Source organism: Nicotiana sylvestris, chromosome 9 (assembly GCF_000393655.2).
Source record: "Nicotiana sylvestris chromosome 9, ASM39365v2, whole genome shotgun sequence".
In the NCBI taxonomy this organism is placed as follows: domain Eukaryota; kingdom Viridiplantae; phylum Streptophyta; class Magnoliopsida; order Solanales; family Solanaceae; genus Nicotiana; species Nicotiana sylvestris.
The window spans coordinates 130,558,633-130,577,551 of NC_091065.1; the positions used below are offsets into that span (position 1 = coordinate 130,558,633).

Consider the following 18,919-nt stretch of genomic DNA (forward strand, 5'->3'; position numbering starts at 1 on the left):
TCTGAGGACAAAATTGGGTATCAACAGAGTTTATGTTGCGTTGGGTAATCCTCTAACGAAAGCCTATAGTACATCGTTCTCATGTTCTGCAATCAATTGCTTCAAAGCATCATGCTCAACGGTTTGGTTGCCTACATACTAAACATCAGTGTGCGAATCAGACTTTTCAGGTAAACTTTCACGGGAATGCCAAGGAATTCCCGTGGATGTGTGATGTAGTAGAGTTCCACCTCGTTGGTTCAGCTGGTTGTTCTCATTAGCGGTTGACAAATTTAGTCGTTAAAAATGAAGTTTGAAAGCGAACAGATTATCAGATTCCCGGTAATGGAACCGATTTGTTTAACCCAAAAATAGATTTCTCGGTCAAAGTCAATATCAAGAAAAAACCGGGTTACTGATAACCAAGATTTACTTCACTTTTTCAATAATTTGAAGAATAAAACAGATAATGAAAATAATTGACAAGGAAAAAAAAGTAGATTGATAATCACTCCCAGAATTGCGGTTAGAACCTTATAAATAAAGTGAAAAATGATTGCATATATCGAATAATAATCTCATGCCATTACAAATGAGGACTAAGTCTTTATATAGGAGTACACAATTATAAAGGTTTCCTTACTTAATTCGGGCTTGTTAATGGCATTCATTGCCTTGATTACCCGTTACTATACATAATAGTAACGGAGGCATTTATGACTGATGATTTCTTGTACCACGTTTAATGTTGATTTCCCTTCCTCACTTATAACAGATTCGTGCATCTTCCTTCTTTAATGGTCTTTATACATTCCTCCTATTTCTTCTTTCTCAGCTGTCAGAGCCGGTTCTTTTTCCAGAGAAATCCTGGGGGAGTTTCTCTCGTGCCTTTTTTGAATTCTTCAACTCATCTAATTAGAAATGCTACCTGTCACTTTGTTGATGGTCCACGTGTAATGCTCTGTCACCTTGATGATAGTCCATGTATCATGTCTTTTTTCCACCATTACACAAATGGGTCCTCAGAAAGGAGTTATATTCGTTTTATCTGCTGCTCCATAATATTGTAGCTCTTGACAAATACATTCGATTCTATAAGAAGTAAAATATTCCTACTAAAAGGTACTTCTCAAAAAAAAAAAAAGATAATGAAAAAGATCGACCGCATAACTATGGTTTTGTTAAAATAACAAATGATATATATATATATATATATATAATGAATGAGGTTGGTTGCAGCAAACTATTTGTCCATTCATCTTGTTCATCTGTTTATTTTCTTCATTTTTATAGCTAGATTAGTCTCTTCTTGTATGATTCTCATGAGTTCCTTTCTGTAATGAATTAATTCCGACGACTACTGAAAGCAAATTGGAGGGGAATTGGTCTTTTTGTTCTCTTTCAATTTTCTAAGGCGAGTGGCAGTAAACTAATTATGTCATGCATTAGGTACGGAGTTTAATTATGGCATATTAATGGTGTAAAAAATTGTGTACAATAAAATCAGAGGGTCCAATTTTTCATTTTTACGTGCCTCGTAGGCACGTCTCGAAAGCTCGAGACCACGGTTGAGTTTCACCCCTCGGGGGTCATCGACGCTCGACCTCGGGGCAGTATGAGACCGACGGTTACGGAAAGAAAGTGGGGAGTTCCCAAGGCGTGAAGCTAGAGCCGACAAAGTCTGTCAGGCTAGTCTGAGCCCGCATCATGGCATTAACTGGTTGTCCCATCTCCATATCTTTGTAATAAATGCACTTGTACTATGTTAGGATTCCCCCTCTTATATAAAGGGGATCCTTGTCATTATATAAATATATGTTGCTCAATACTAAATACACAAGAACTTCCTCTCTGCTCCCTAACACATTCTCTTGATTTCATTACTTCATTTATTGTTCATATTTATTGTGTTCTATTTATTGCTCTTCATTTATTGCTTATTATTGGCGATAAAGAGTCTTCATTGATTTATTTATAACTGTTAATCTCTATCAACCACCATCGATAGCTCATAGCCGAGCTTCAGACTCGACCCCGAGACCCTCGAATAGGTAAGCTCGAGGCCCCGATTATTGGTCATTCGGTTTGGTTATCGTCTTACTCTCAAGCTCTTATCTCGTTTCTAAGTCTTTCACATAGCATCAACTGCCTAACAACTAGCATAAAAATAGATCACGTATTTTTAGAACCACTAAATCAAATTTAATTGTTATTACCATTTTCACGGAAAACAGTTTGGCGCCCACCGCGGGGCTAAAAATAATAGTGATTATTTTCTTGCTGGCTTAACTACATAACACAAGTTATCTTTCACACTTTCTCTTGCTCAAGATCCTTGATTTCAGGTCAAAATGTCTAACTCAGTGAACAATAATCTTGAGAACCACGGAGAAAATGGTGTGGATGTTCCAGGTGTTGGTGTACCACCACGAAACCCTGAGAATGCACCAGAACCGATTCCCGTGGACGCGGTCTCACGCGATGCTGAACATGTCGATGTAAGCTCCCACACTAACAGGAGCGTGCACCAATGAGACCAACAAGAAGCTTAGGAAACCCCGACTAGGGAAGAACGGGAGGTTAGCCTTCACGTTATTTTTGAAATGTTGCAGGCACAACAACTAGCGATTACTCAACTGCAAAGTCACCAGAAAACTCCCTGCACGGTAGCGCCGGGGAAGGCTCCCCCAGCCAAGCAGGTACCGAAGAGATCAAGCAACAACGGGTCGGTAGAGCCGACCCTGCCATCGTAAAGATGCTTGAGGGCCTCACAAAGAGGATCGAATCGGGCGAGAAGAAGATAGAAGCCAACAAAAAAAAAGGTCGAGACCTACAACTCCAGGGTCGACCAAATTCCGGGTGCACCCCCGATCCTGAAAGGTGTGGATTCGAAGAAGTTCATACAAAGGCTGTTCCCAGAGGAAGCGGCTCCAAAACACATTCCAAAGAAGTTCAGAATGCCAGACCTTCCGAAATACAACCTCAGACCCCAATGAGCTTGTTACTGGCTACACTTGTGCAATGAAGGGTAACAACCTAAAGGACGACGAGATCACATCCGCCTTGCTAAAGAAGCTCGGGGAAACACTCTCGAAAGGGGCCATGATGTGGTATCACAACCTAGCTCCTAACTCCATAGACTCATTTGCTATACTGGCAGATTCTTTCATAAAGGCACATGTCGGTGCCATCAAAGTAGCAACAAGGAAGTCTGACGTCTTCAAGATCAAGCAGAGGGAGAACGAGATGCTGCGAGTTCGTATCTCGCTTTCAAATGGAACGAATGGAACTACCACCAGTCTCCGATGACTGGGCAGTACAGGCCTTCACTCAAGGTCTGAATGAACGAAGCTCGGTGGCTTCAATGCAGCTGAAATAGAATCTGGTCGAATATCCTGTCATGACTGGTCGAACGTTCACAACCGATATCAATCAAAAATCAGGGTCGAGGATGACAAACTAGGATCCCCCTCGGGCTCGGTATACCCAAGCAGGCTTCTGGTGAAAGAGCCAAAGCCAAACAAGGAAAGATACCAACCATATACTGAAGAGCGAAGAAGCGCCCAAAGGTGAAACATTCCCCGCAATGATCGAAGGATGGACCGAGGTCAGAATCCTCGGGGACATGTCAATAGAGCTGGGTTCGATAGGTACACAGGGCCGACGGAGACACCTCGCTTGTTAGAATACAACTTCAATGTCGATGTATCAGATATCGTGCTCGCCATCAGTAAAATCAGAGACATCAAGTGGCCAAGGCATGTACAATCAGATCCTTCACAAAGGAACCATAACTTTGTGTGTGAATATCACAACACACACGGTCATAGGACCGACGATTGCCACCAACTCCGAGAAGAAGTAGCTTGATAACTCAGTAAAGGTCACCTCCGAGAATTCCTCAGTGACCGGGCCAAAAATCAGTTTAGAGAAAGAGAGGAAACCAAGAAGAACGAAACAAATGAGCCGCAACATGTCATCCACATGATCTTGGGAGGCATCGATGCCCCGCAGGAGCCCATAATGAGAAGAACAAAAGTATCTACACCAGAAAAAAGCGAACCCGGGGTTACATACCCGAAGATTCTCTCACATTCAGCGACGAGAACATCGAGACTTTGTCTCAGTCACAATGACACACTTGTAATATCTTTTCTTGTAAATACATTTCAGATTAAATGTGTACTTGTGGATCCAGGTAGCTCGACCAACATTATCAGGTCGAGGGTGGTAAAGCAGCTCGGACTACTTTACCAAATCGTACCTGCCTCTCGAGTCCTCAACGGGTTCAACATGGCGAGCGAAACAACAAAAGGGGAAATCACCCTCCCGGTCAACGTGACCGGCACAACACAAAATACCATTCTATGTCATCGAGGGATATATGAGGTACAACTCCTTGCTTGGAAGGCCATGGATACACTACATGAGAGCAGCACCTTCCACCCTCCATAAAATGATGAAATTCCCAATAAGGGACGGGATTAGGACTGTCTACGAGGAACAGCATGCGGCGAGAGAAATATTCACAGTGCACGATGTTGCCCCGATGTCGGTACCTCCACTTTCGAAAGAGCTGAAGGATAAGAAAATAGTAAAATAGCAATAACAAGCTACACTCTCGGTTATCCCCGCCTAAACAAAGTAGGGGACCGTACCGCATCCTCATCACAAGTGACTGAAATATATCAGGGCTCAAAACATTGCCAGCACGTTCTATACTAAGGTATGACCGTCTCCTTTCTCTTTCAATTACATTCTACACTGACCTGACTGTAGGTATCCGATTGAAACGGCCAAAACACTCTCCAAATCGAAGGCCTTAAGTTTCAAAAGCATGCGTTGCACTCTTTTCCTTCGATCGAGTTTTATCCCAAAAAGGGTTTTACCGGCGAGGTTTTTAACAAGGCAACACCCATATGCTACCTGAGGAAGACTCAACAGGTATTCAAGGCTTCTTTTGCAATCGACCTCGAATACTGGGGGGCATCCCCCCGGAAGGTCACCAACTTAGAGAAGCCAAGATACACCAAGAAGGGTCTCGATAGGAAAATAATGTACCGAGCCAAACGGTCGAGCGAACCGTGCCTGTATAGAACAACAAGGCCTTTAAACAGCAAAGACATGTATACTTGTACCAAGAAATCAAAGAATACTTCCCACAAGCATTTTTCGTGTCAAGGAAGCTTGATATTTTTTGCAAAAAACGGCCCTAGAGCCAAAAAATGTCCCGAATACTCGGGGACTGGCATCAATAACTCAAAACAGTATGACCCTCAGGTCGGAGCTTCAAACACATAAGCCCTCAATGAGGCAACAACGAGATCACAAAACAACTCCAGAGCCAAAAATGTCCCTAACACTCAGGGACTGGCGTCGAAAATTCAAGGCTACACAACCTCCAGGTTGGAAATTCCAAAACCGCAAGCCCTCAATGAGGCAATACCAAATTCACAAGTAATGGCTCCCGAGCCAAGGAACCCTCGGTGACTCGGGAAGTGTCATCAATCGCCATCTCCATCGACTTATCAAAACCCGAGGCCATAAGACCACATGCGTGCAGCCTCAGTATCGTAAGACCTATATAAGGCAACAACAATATCTGTAAGACCTCAAGCAAGGAATGAACCATACTTGTACCAAGTATCCAAAACTGTAAGGCCTCAAAGGCATGTAAAACTTGTAAGACCTTATTAAAGGCATAAACCCGATCTCAAAGTTTAGGCTATATATCGAACTTAAAAGACCCCTAAAAAGGCATACCCTCGATATAGATGCCGAAACTACTTCACTAGGGACTAAAAGGCTCCGTCCAAACACAAATGTCTCCGGTCACAAGGTTGTACCTTCCAAACTAACGCAACTCGTGGATGCCCGACCGTCGCTATAAAATCACAGGCCTTCAATTACTTCGAATATACTTCGGAAAGAACCGGTTAAACAGGCTACCCTTGACATAGGAAAAAGAGCTTCGACCACTTCAGCTCCTAAACACTAGCTTCGAGATACTCAGCCTCCGAGCCAAACCTCCCGAGGTGCTCGATCATCGCCATATAACGACTCACAACTGAGATTTTTTATTAAACCGTCGAAGAGTCAGGCAAACATTATTTCAAAAAGTCCTTAATGAGGGAAAATTAAAGCCTATATTAAAGGTCGCATCGACCGAAGGCATAAGAGTCATTGTCGCCAGCCCACATAAAAGGTCGCATCGATCCAAGGCGTAATAGCCATTGTTGCCAGCCCACGGAAAAGGTCGCACCGACCCAAGTCATAAGAGCTATTAATGCCAGCTTATACTAAAAGGTTGCATCGACCCAAGGTGTAAGAGCTACTGTTGCCAGCCCACACAAAAGGTCATACCGACCGACCCAACTCATAAGATCCTAAGGGCCATCCTAAAATTCAAAAACTTGAGGGTCAAATGAGCTCGAGTCAAAACCCGATTCGGAGACTGAACCCAAAACAATTAACTGAATATACTTAAGAGCAAAAGCGTAAGAGCCACTGTCGCCAGCACTAAAACTAAAGGTCGTATCGACCAAGCACGTAAGAGCCTACAGGCCAGCTTAATGAGCCTCAGGGTCATACCACAAATCTAAGGATTTCCTTCTAAAACCAGTTCATCTGGCTAAATCAAGGCAAAAAGAAATGCATGAGAGACAAAACCGTGAGGTTTTCTCTTTATACATATATGCGAAAAAATACAAGCTCCATTTACAACATACTTCGAAAGTACTATGTACAGAATCAGAAAAGGAAATCTATGTCCCCTTGGGGACTATGGCTCGCCGGCCTCATCCTCGCTATCCTCGGTGTCAGACAGAAGTGACTTAGTGCCACGTTCGTCCGCCCTCACCCGCTTCACCTCTTTCGAGTGGTCAAAGCCCCTAGCATGCATCTCCTCGAAGGTTTCTCTTCGAGACTTACACCGAGCATATTCCTTGCTCTTGCCCTCGTGGTCAAGAGTCCTTCTCAACTCAGCTTGAGCATCAACAACATCCTTCAAATAGATCGCCACTTTCTGGTCAGCCTTAGTTCAGATCATTACAGCTTCCGCCCGGGCATCCACAACTTCGGCCTTTATCTTCAAGAGCTCAGACTCGAGCTTCGTAATCATATCTGTTCGAACCAAGCTATTATCACGAGCTAAGCAAAGTTGAACCTCAAGGGCGGAAGCTTTAACCAGAGCACCCTTCTCCGTCGAAGCCTAAGCATCCGTCTGAGCCTTTAACTCATCATACTCGCACTTGGCTTGGCCAACCTCATCCCGAAGGCACTCCAATTCCTCCGTCTTCTGCAATTGAAATAAATGAAACATTAGCCTCAGGAGCTAGAAGGAGAAACACACACTCGCTCAAAACAAAAACTACTTGCTCCTTCAAATAGCTCTCACAATTCAAGCTCCGGCTCGCCTCATACCGTAAGGGTGCTAAGTCGACTTCCATGTCATCGCAAAGGAGCCTAAGGGATTTCTCCTCATCCAGAGCTTTCCGCATCCTGGCCTCACGGCGAAGCAGCTCGGACTTAAGCTTGCTGAAATCTTGCAAAAGAAAGCTCAATAAGGAAGGGAAGGCGCGAAACTCAAAAGGCCTGTGCCAAAACTCACTGTAGAGTGAAGCCGCTGGGCTTTCTCGAAGGTCTAGCGCACAACTAGCCTAGCTCCATCAGCTTCGAAAGAGTCAACCCTGGTCGGGGTACGGTTGCTCGGTGCATATGATCCCGGGTTTCGAGTATCCCTTGAAGTACCTCCAACGAAAAAAGAAGATGACATCGGAGGAGAAACCGCCTTTCCAAAACCAAAAATCACGGGCGCTACAAAAAGAGTCAACGTCCAGGTTCGTCTTGCTTTGAGCACCTTCGCCCTGCAAAGGTATCTCTTACTTATTGTTATCATTCTGTAGCCCAGAAGCTAGCAATCCTTATCCGTCTCCAAGGGGGCACGACCTCACCTCAGAAGGCTCCCTAATGCCTATAATAACAGGGTTAGTACGCAGAAAGAGAAAGTGCTTTTCCAACTAAAAGAAGGGAAGAGAACAGATCTTACAGCTCATACCGTGATGTTTTTCTTCCCATATGCCCCTAGACAAAGCTCGCCACTTACGCTCATCGCATGTCGAGTGGATCGCCAACTCCCGAGCCCAATCTAGCAGATCAAGGACCTCGCACGACATCCATGAAATTGTTACAGAAGAGGAAAAGAAGGCACATTTACGGAATACTCCTTCTCCATAATTAAAAAACTGTGAAGCCACGAGTGTACCACTTACGTGTGTAATTCCATTCCTCAGGGAATGGCATAAACTCCACGGGGATAATATCAATAGTCCGTACTCAGATGAATCAACTCATCCACTCCCAACCTCCATATTCTTCATCATCAACAACAAAAGGCGTGGTCGACCGGCATCGTAAGGTTAGCAGACCTCGATGATGAAAAGGTCGGTATAGCCTGATAAGATGACTAAGCGTAAATTCAAGCCCTTCCTTCTCTACAAAGAACCTCATCATCAACACTATCTCCCAAAATGACAGGTGAATCTGCACCAAGGTAACCTGATACTTTTGATAGAAGTCAAGCACAAGCCTATCAAGGGGGCACAACGTGAAAGGATACGTGTACACATTCAAAAAACCCTTGGCACGATCCGTAATACTCTCATCCGGGGAAGTACTACATTTTCCCCCCATCCGCAGTCTTTCCTCACCAACTCAAGGTGTCTCTCTCCTATCGAAGAAGTAAACTTCAAGGTATGCTCCCGTTGATCCTGAGCATCGGGGTACTTTTCTGGCGAAAAGTCCCCTCTCGAAGCAAAATGCCCCGAATCAGGCCCACCTGGCATCAGCGGTGCTCCGCCAACAAGGCGAGAACCGGAGGTGAAACTCTCTCCTCCCTGCCAAACAGATCCTGATTTAGCAGTCATGACTGCAGTAAAATTAGAGAACTGGAGCAGGAATTTAAGCAAGAGCGTTAATACTGAAATAATGAAAAGCCTAACGTAAGAAAAAGGATAACTACTTAGAATGGTGAAATCTCCAAAAGGACGGAAACAACCCTATATATGGAAAAAGCAGCAACGATCTGCTAGCCTCAGAGGCTGATTAAAATGCTGGCCGAAATCACTTTGGGAAGATGTGCCGGCGGGATCGCCTAGGTCACTTTGCAGCCGTATCGTCCATTTGATGAATGTCCTGTGATGTTTTGGGGTCGGAGACCCCCGCACCAACAAGTCCTGAGATGGTTCCCGATTTCTAGGACCTCCACCAAAAAGAAGAAAGGCTCCAAGAAGCCATTAACATCACTACAAGTCCTAATATGGTACCCGATCTCAAGGACCTCCATCCAAAAGAAGTAAGGCTCCAGGAAGCCTTTGGCATCATCGCAAGTCCCCAGATAGTACCCGATCTCGAGGACTTCCATCAAAAAGAAGTTAGGCTCCAGGAAGCCATTGGCATCATCGCCAGTCCCAAGATGGTACCCGATCTCGAGGACCTCTCCAAAGGTCTATCAATATTATTACAAGACTCGATATGGTACCGGGTTTCGAAGGCTCCTCTCAAGAAGAAAATAAAAGCTTAAAACTCCACTCATATGGGCTTGGCCTCAGGGTACCATCTAAACCCGGTTAAATCCTCATCTGGATCTATCCACAATGCCTTATGGTTCTCTATAATAAGTTCAAAACAAGTTTCCATGTGGCCCGAGTTTGAGCAAACCCCCACTCGGGGACTGTTCTTGAAATCCTAAAGGCAGTCTCTATTTTCGGGCTTCCGAGCAAATTCCCCCTCAAAGATTATCGCAAGGTCTAAAGGTTAAATCTTGGCCTGAGCGTTCGAATCCCTACTCTCATTCAACTCGAAGTCAGTGTCCCGACGACCCGAGTCTATCAGTCCAACCCAGACTCGGTCCAAGGAACGACAAAGGGTTTTGCAGGGAGCCGTGTTAAACAGTCAAAGGTCAGAAGAAACACTCACACCCAGGTTCGATATTTGTACCAATCAGTGGAGTCATGCATTCAGATTCTTCATAAGCGTAGATAAGGGGAAATATAGCATACATCAGAGATGTCACCATCAATGTTCTTGAAAGACGTATCGTCAAGCGCAATCAATGCATTTTTGGAACTAAATCGGTAGTTAGAAGGACGAGAATCGGCAGTACATTGAAAGGCGCTAAAAAGACAAATCAGTGGGACGTCTCGATTATCACGGAGGCTTGCATCATCAGTATGATGTTATCGTGGGAAATTCGGAAAGATGGTTACCAAGGTCGTTCTGTATCATTCTACTCTAAGAAACGCAGGGACTATCTGTATACGGTAAAATCGGAGGGTTCAATTTTCCATTGTTGTGACGCCTCGATCGTAGGCACGTCTTGAAGGATCGAGACCACGGTTGAGTTTTATCCCTCGAGGGCCATTGATGCTCTACCTCGGGGAAGTATGAGACCGATGGTTACGGAAAGAAAATGGGGAGTTTTCAAGGTGTGAAGCTAGAGCCGACAAAGTCTGTCAGGCTAGTCTGAGCCCGCATCATGGAATTAACTGACTGTCCCATCTCCATATCTTTGTAATAAATGCATTTGTATTATGTTAGGATTCCCCCTCTTATATAAAAGGGATCCTTGTCATTATGTAAATATATGTTGCTCAATACTAAATATACAAGAACATTCTCTCTGCTCTCTAACACATTCTCTTGATCTCATTACTTCATTTATTGCTCATATTTATTGTGTCCTATTTACTGCTCTTCATTTATTGCTTATTATTGGCCATAAAGAGCCTTCATTGATTTATTTATAACTGCTAGTCTCCATCAACCACCCTTGATAGCTCACAGCCGAGCTTCAGACTCGACACCGAGACCCTCGAATAGGCAAGCTCGAGGCCCCGATTATTGATCATTCGGTTTGGTTATCGCCTTATTCTCAAGCTCTTATTTCGTTTCTAAGTCTTCACATAACATCAACTGCCTAACAACTAGCATAAAAATAGATCACGTATTTTTAGAACCACTAAATCAAATTTAATTGTTATTACCATTTTCACGGTAAACAAAAATATTTATGCAATTAGATCATTTAAAAAGTGATGGTATGTAACTTTATGTTATAGCATTTATCGATAATTATTAATTATATGATAAGCAATGTTAAATTGCATTGACAGTGTAAAAAAATATGTTATATTATCGGTGTTTATAACTTAATTCCTTACGTATAATAGATGTGAAAGCATTTTTGATCGGTTGAAGCTACCAAATTTGGGTCCCTTAGATCTATAGTGATTGGAACCTATCAATAACATCATATTAGTTAGTAAATGATCATCATTATAAGGACTCTTCTTAATTATGGAGTAGGACAAGTAAAAATCGTAGCTTAAAAAGGCTGAGGGCCCTATATCATTCACAAAATAATTTAGATAGACCAACTATTAAAATGACATCAACGAATGTGCCTTTTGATTGGGAAAAAATACAAGAAGAAAAATAGAACTGTATATATACTAATTCACTATACAAAAATGGAAATAATAATGATGATAATATTACACGAGTAGAACATAAAATTAACAAGTATAAAACATAACTTATATTTCACGCATTTCATTTGTAGCTAATAAGTTAGCAAGTTACAAACAATGTTGTTCTGATTATTTGTAATAAAAGGCAGTCCGGTACACTAAGCTTTTTTTATGTGCGGGGTCCGTAGATAAGTCGAATCACAAGGGTCTATTGTGCACAGCCTTATCATGCATTTTTGTAAGAGGCTGTTTTCACGACTTAAACATGTGACCTTCTAGTCGCACGGCACGGCAGCAACTTTCAATTTTGATTATTTGTAATACAAATGAAGAAGTATAAGAGGGAATTAGAGAAGAGGGCGGAAATAGAAGGGAGGAAAGGACAATCTTTTCCCTCAAGAAAGAGTTTTTTGGTTTATTAAGTGGAAAGGGAAAAATCATACTTTCTGAAAAGAAGAACATACGTGTAAACGAGCCAAACTTTCTTTTCTTTTTTTAGCACTTTACTGTTCCCACGTGTAAGCTGAACATATTCACACTCTCCGGTAACCGGTCAACAACCCCGCGTATGAAACCGCCGACTATTTCGCCGGAGTGGTGGTCCTCTTAATCCTAGCTAACATTTATTGCAAAAAGCTCCCCTCAACAAATCTTTAGTCTCCTCTATGGAGATATAGCAACGTGTATAATGACACTATATCTTATGATTAAGCATTCAATAATTATGAAATATATAGCTGTTATTAATTATTTGTTGTCTTTTGAAATTTCGTTGGTGGTAATACTTGCACTATGAAAATGAAAGAGAATAAGTAGAGTAATAGTTGCAATTCCAATCTCTCATGTTACTATCTTTCAAACTAACTTTTTTCCTAGCATGTAACAATGGTAAATTTCTTAGCCTGCTAATTAATTCTGTAACCATCGCCCTAAACAACTCATAATGATCCCTCAAAAATCTCTTTAATATATAGATAGGGAATTGATGATGTGAAAATCTAAATAGGTTATTTTACCTATTGCTTAAAACATACAGTACGTATGGTAGAGAATATTTTAAAGCCAGTGCCGGATCCAAGATTTATAGGTCGTGGGTGCTCACTAATTTTAATTTAAATTCTAGATGGCCAAGCATGGTCATAGTGAGTGCTCATGATCAATTAGTGAAGTTTTTAGGTATTATTAAAAAATATATTATATAATTTGGCCAAAGTCAATGGGTGTTTCAGCACCCATATGTCCAAAGGTGTATCCGCCACTGTTAATTGCTCAAATGCATTTACACGACAGAGCACATTTTTTTTACTTGCTAGATAGAGAAGTTTATTATTAAGCAGGAAAATAAGAAGTGTTATTACAACATGGAACTGATCTTAATGATGCAATCTTTAAAAGGATTTTATAGAAAATAAAGAAAGCAAATAAATGTGGTTCACTTCAGAAATAGTCTTCACACTCAGCATAAGTATGTGAGTTCCAGGTGCTCCCATATTTAGCCAGTGCATGCGCCACTTGGTTACGTTCCCTTCACGGTATACGTGCCTAACGGTCGATTGGCTCATTGCGTCGAGCATATACCTGCCGTCATGTATAAAATTAACATAAGCTTTGTTGTCACATTTGTTGTTTAATAAGGACATTAAATAAAATTAACGACATAGCATGTTTGAATTACAATGGTCAAATAAATAAACTTACCTAGTATATCATTGTAAAAAAGAATTATTTACACAGTTTAATTGTTTAAAAAACTACATGTAACTCTAATTAGAAGGGTTAATTGGTTTGTCACTTAAAAAATACTACAATATATTAAATTATTTGACGACATAAATAGTTTATTACATTGTTAATATATACAGTATGACTTAAAATTATTAAATAAAAGAACTTAGGTCAAAAGCACCAATTATTTTCCATTTGAACACGGTCGTACTCCACCGGCATTTACCGGTCAACCTCAAACTCCTAGGTGAAAGAAAACCAAATTTTCCGCTATGGGAGTGGGACCAACCAGTTGAGCAAACAAATAAAGTAACCACAACTCAGCAAAAAGTCTGAAAAAATCCTATACCCAAACGCAAACATAAAGTGAAGTCTATATCTCTCTATCTCTCTCTCTGCCTTTTGTTGTTTGCAATAAGAAAGAAGAAGAATCTATGCTTTTGATCAAGTCCATGGCGGACAAGGAAAACAAGCTAAAACCAAACACTTCATCACTAGAAATTTCCACATTTTCCGATCAGATTCCGGCGAATAATTATTCTTTATCAAGCATCTTTGATATGCCAACATGTGAAACTGAAAAGGGTTCTTCTTTAAGCTTAATAGAAACCATGTTTTCTTCTCATCCAATTACTACTCCTTCTACATTCGATTTGCTTCAACCTCCACCACCAGCTGTACCTTTATTGGTACCATCACAAATAGTCAATAAGATTCCGTCGTCTGAGATTGTAAATACTCCTAATTCGTCCTCCATCTCTTCATCATCAACTGAAGCTGCTGCCAATGATGATCAACTACAGCCCAACACTCAAACAGTAGATGATGATGATCAACACAAGAATAAGAAACAGTAAGCCTACATTAATTTTATTTTATATATGGATAATTAAAGACATGAAGTCCTCTTTTTAAATATAAATGTTCTTCTATACATTAATTAGTAAATGTTGACTAACAAAATCCAGGAAGATAGATCTTGATTTAATGGGGTTTTTTATGCATGATTTGATTCCCTTGTAGTTATTTCGTCTTCTTATTTTAATTGGAAAAAATAAAAATAAAAAGATGGGGTTTTGGTGTCTTAATTAGGTTAAAACCCAAGAAGAAGAACCAAAAGAGGCAAAGAGAGCCGAGATTTGCGTTCATGACAAAGAGCGAAGTTGATCATTTGGATGATGGTTTTAGATGGAGAAAGTACGGCCAAAAAGCAGTAAAAAACAGCCCCTTTCCCAGGTACTGTATATATATATATATATTCACACCTACACGCAAACACAACATACATAATAATACTAATGAAAAATAAATGCTCTTGTCGTTTCTTTTATAATCATACTGGATTAATATTTATATATTAGTAGTAACCCTGCTAAAATTAATTGTTTGTTGTGAAGGAGCTACTATCGTTGCACCACCGCAACATGTGGTGTGAAGAAGAGAGTGGAAAGGTCATCTGAAGATACTTCAATAGTAGTTACAACTTATGAAGGTATTCACACTCATCCATGCCCCATTACGCCTCGCAGCTGCATCGGCATTTTGTCTGAAACCACCGCCTACGGTGGCTCAATTGGTGGTCTTGGCGGCAATGGTGGTGGTTCCTCTTTATTTATCCCACAATTCCATTATCAAGCATTACAACAACAACCGACCTATTTTCAGACACCAACATTACCGATGAACTTTATTAGTACTTGTGATTCCTCCTTATATTCATCACAAGAGAGAAGGTTCTCGCCTTCTACTTCTTCTTCTTCCTCTTTGGCTAGAGATCATGGGCTTCTGCAGGACATGGTGCCATCCCAAATGAGGAGAGATCCAAAACAAGAGTAGGAAACTAAAAATATGGGCTTTATTCTTTTCATTTAATTTGGTATGTTATTTTCTTAACTGAATGATGAGGGTAAGCGGGTTATAATCTTTAGATATCAACCCCCTCCACCATTAATTAATTAATTAGACAACTTTAATTTCTTGATTATATATTGTTATTGTACAATGACTAGCTTTTAGCTTTTAATTAATTAACCATAGCAACTTCTTTTCATTTATGCATGGGGTTATATGTAGCAGGATTCTTTCTACTTAATTTCATGTTATTGAAGATTCTGGCTCTTAATTAATCTTTGTATATCCTTAATTTCCCTTTCTACTTTCGCTTACTGAATTGCATGCATGTGCATTATATTTGTTGTTGACATCAGCGGAGTATATATGTAGCAGGGTGGCATTCTCATTGAGCACTCTGTCAATGAAATCTCAAAGCTAGTTCGATGGGAATATATATGCTAAGGTAAGAACCCCCAAAATCAACAATGCCACATTTATTTGTTTTAACCACATGTTTATCAGTTTTTCCCTCTTTTCTTCTTGGATGAAATTCGTCTCTATATCTACAATATTCTCTTTTCCAACTTTTACCTCTCCATGGGAAAAAATAAGAGACTTTCAAACCAGAAAAAATTTCACCATTTCTTGTATATCACGCCAATCAAATTTTACGACGCTGATTTTATATATGAAAATAATTAGAAATTATAGTTGTTGTTCTCTTATATATATAAAGGTATCAATTTCTAACTTCCACTAAGGTAGCCACCAAGATGGAGTATTGTTATATATATATATATATATATATATATATATATATATATATATATAATTAATGTTCCTACGTATAATCATAATTAGCTAGGTTGCACCTATAATAACATTTGAGCTAGCTACCTAGTACTCTTGATCTACAGCATCCCAAATGACAGTATATTGACATCATGCTTCATCACTTGTTTAGCATTCTATAGAGAGGTGACGGTGGCAGCTTGATGGCTCATATATATATATAGGAGCATGGCGTCAGATTTTGTTGAAGATCTTATTAAAGCATATAGTTGTATAGAGTAAATAGGGTTATGTACTTACCACTGGAGTTGGACAGCCATGTCCATATATATGACAGACTTTTTGCTTGAAATGTCCACTTCAATTCAATACTATATGCTACTTCAGGCCAGGCATCATTTCTTCCCTACACTATTGAGATACAAACTTTAATCTCCTCCACCTTCCTCTTCTCCATCCTTCCTTAATTTCTCTTCATTTTATAAATATACAGAGCTATGTAATTTCAAAAATTAATCATTTTAAGTTGCATGTTTCAATCTGAATGAAAACCAAAAGCACGCCAATCTTATATATTCCTCTATTTTTGGTTTTAGATATAAACATTCCAATTAACCAAAAGTTTGAAATAGCTTAATTGTTGTTATAATTGTGCTGGATTCGTCTTGTTGAGGCAATTTCACAAGTACTTCCACCGTTTCACAAATATTATGGGGTGTTTACAACCATAAATTTTAAAAAAATTCTCTTTTTCCTTAAAATTTGTGTCTAGTCAAATATGTTCATATAAATTAAAATGTAGAAAGTTGTAATTAGCTAAAAAGAAGTCATCTATATATTGTCTCGCATCTGTACGTTTAAAGTTATTTTACCTTTTTTGCCCTCATTTTATCTCATGTATTCCAAGCCTCTTTCTTGAATTCTAAGATACTAAAGCATGTGCTTATCACTCGATGTACTCACCCTTATGTTTACCTTAAACTTTTCAAAGTACTCAAGGATATAAATCTAAAATATGTTGTATGCTTGGTAAATTATTTTTGAGAACTAATATAATAGTAGAATTTGGGTGAGTATGGAAGAGGTCTTTCGGTGATAATTTGAATGTTAAGTTTGACAAAATGTTAACATATGTTTGGTTTAAACAAGTGGAATGAATTAAGATATGTAGGGACTAATATGTTTGATTTAACTAGATAAACTTTTATTTCTAATTTAACCTTAGCTTTTTTAAAAGGCTTTTACAGGAAAATTTCTTAATGAACAACATTCTATATATGTGATGGATGCTAAAAACATCCGATTTGTATTTAAGAAGAAACAAAAGACTGAAGAATGCGATGGAAGAAGTTAAAGCTGGAGAATTCTACATAAGGAATCAGAATTCAACAAAAATAATTGGGTTTAACTGTAAAGGGACATAAATTTTCAAATATTCTCTGCCAGACGCTACATTGAAATATTCATCGTAGCTGGATATTAATGTATTTTTAGTCATTTTTTATTCTTATATCACGTTAGTGACATTTTCCTGTATTTTATATATAACTCATTATTTAGCCAGTAATTTTCCTGCTTTGTGATAAGAATGCGTGGAAAAAAAGGGTCACAAATGAAAGTTTACTGAAGCTTCATATATATCCACATTAAAAAACAAATACAACAAATTAGTCAAAAGTAGATCCTTTAAAATGACTTACGGGAAAGAAGAACCCAAAATGATGGTTTCATGAATTATTTTACGACTAAAAGATATACTATTACGTATTCATGGTGAATGCAACTACAACTTTTCCTGATTAAGAAATTAGGGTGTTCGTCGGTTGGTATGGTATGATATTTAGTCATTTCGGTTAGATATTCGATTTCTTAAAATGTTATACCAATACCGTACCTAATTGCATTCGGTATGGTTTGGAGTTTCTCCTTTCGGTTTTGGTTCGTTTTATTCGGTTCGGTAATTTCGGTTTATTTGGCTTGAATATTAACTAGTGCATAGAGCCATTGACTGTAATATTCTTAATTAAAGTACTCAATGAAAATATTTTAAGCTCACCTGATTGTTGACAAAATTTTTGTCCAAAACCATCAATTATCAACTAAGAGAAAAAAGGTACATAAAGGAATACATTTGATCATTGGAGATATCATGTTACTTGCTTAAAGTTAATTATTGAAATTAGGGAATACAACAAGGATTAATCCAATATATGCAACAACAATACAAGTGTAATGGAGTGAGAAACACCCTAAAATCGTTGAAACATTACGTTAAATTGTGTTACAACCTAGAGAGTAAGAATTAGAATTTGTTGCATCTTACCTTGTTCCTCCATTTTCCTAAAGAAGTACATGGGCTTTACTGTGAACCTCAACATGAATGCCAAAGAAAAGTATTGTATAATAGTATGTTAATCAATAATATATGTAATATGTAATTTAATATATATACTTCAGTACGGTATCGGTATTTCGATATTATTTTTTTAAATACCAAATACCATACCTAAAACCAAATTATTTTAAAAACTTAAATCAAATACCAAAATACTAAATATCATATACCAAAATTTGCGATTTCGGTACCGTAATTCAGCCCTAGTACAGATAACCTATGAAGTTATCATAAATGTTGTAATCTAGTAAAAAATATATGTTTTGGACTATAAAATCCCAAATACCTTCTTACAGCCCAACAATGTTAGTTTGGCTAAACTCATGTTATAGCTCAGCTCAATGACCTAATTGTGCTTTAGTAGACGAATAGTGGGCTAATCTACTGCTGTAGGCCGAGTATAATAACCCATTGGGCTTTTGTTGTCCAAAGTAGAAATGGCACCAGGTAGCTACTTAGGACCGTTGTTTAAGTCTTAGCTAGCACTTGCATATTATTTAATATTTAGCCAATGCGTAAAAAGCAGGCAAATATTGTTTCTTTTCTCCGCTTCCTCAAACTTTAGGACAGTGAAATCCTTTTTTTTTTTTTTTTGTTTTGTTTTTGTTTTTGCAATTCACAATTTCAGATGTCCTTAAATACAGTTTTTCTCGTTCAAAACTTCAGC

The 18,919-nt window shown here is 39.2% G+C and overlaps 1 protein-coding gene across 8 annotated transcripts; it reads left to right on the forward strand.

Annotated features, from left to right (window-relative positions):
* Positions 1-13,562: 13,562 nt before the first annotated feature.
* Positions 13,563-17,424, forward strand: LOC104215871 (WRKY transcription factor 23-like). 8 transcript variants are annotated; one of them, XR_708329.2, is made up of 5 exons: positions 13,587-14,085; positions 14,325-14,468; positions 14,630-15,064; positions 15,440-15,528; positions 16,030-16,296. XR_708329.2 is itself a non-coding variant. In XM_009765798.2 (5 exons), exons 1-4 carry the CDS (start codon positions 13,667-13,669, stop codon positions 15,502-15,504), a joined length of 1,047 nt encoding a protein of 348 aa, XP_009764100.1. In that variant the 5' UTR covers positions 13,587-13,666; the 3' UTR covers positions 15,505-15,528; positions 17,095-17,424. The 8 variants fall into 8 exon arrangements, 7 of the variants coding, with proteins under 7 accessions (XP_070012237.1, XP_009764100.1, XP_009764103.1 ...); XM_009765798.2 differs by lacking the exon at positions 16,030-16,296 and adding an exon at positions 17,095-17,424 and having other exon boundaries at positions 15,456-15,528; XM_009765801.2 differs by lacking the exon at positions 16,030-16,296 and adding an exon at positions 17,095-17,424 and having other exon boundaries at positions 14,630-14,724.
* Positions 17,425-18,919: the final 1,495 nt, after the last annotated feature.

Bases quoted from the DNA above. Each gene is read 5' to 3' on its own strand.
- LOC104215871 (XM_009765798.2), top strand. From the start codon at position 13,667: ATGCTTTTGATCAAGTCCATGGCGGACAAGGAAAACAAGCTAAAACCA. The intron at 14,086-14,324 runs GTAAGCCTACAT...TGTCTTAATTAG, and splicing joins CAACACAAGAATAAGAAACA to GTTAAAACCCAAGAAGAAGA. The intron at 14,469-14,629 runs GTACTGTATATA...TTTGTTGTGAAG, and splicing joins AAAAACAGCCCCTTTCCCAG to GAGCTACTATCGTTGCACCA.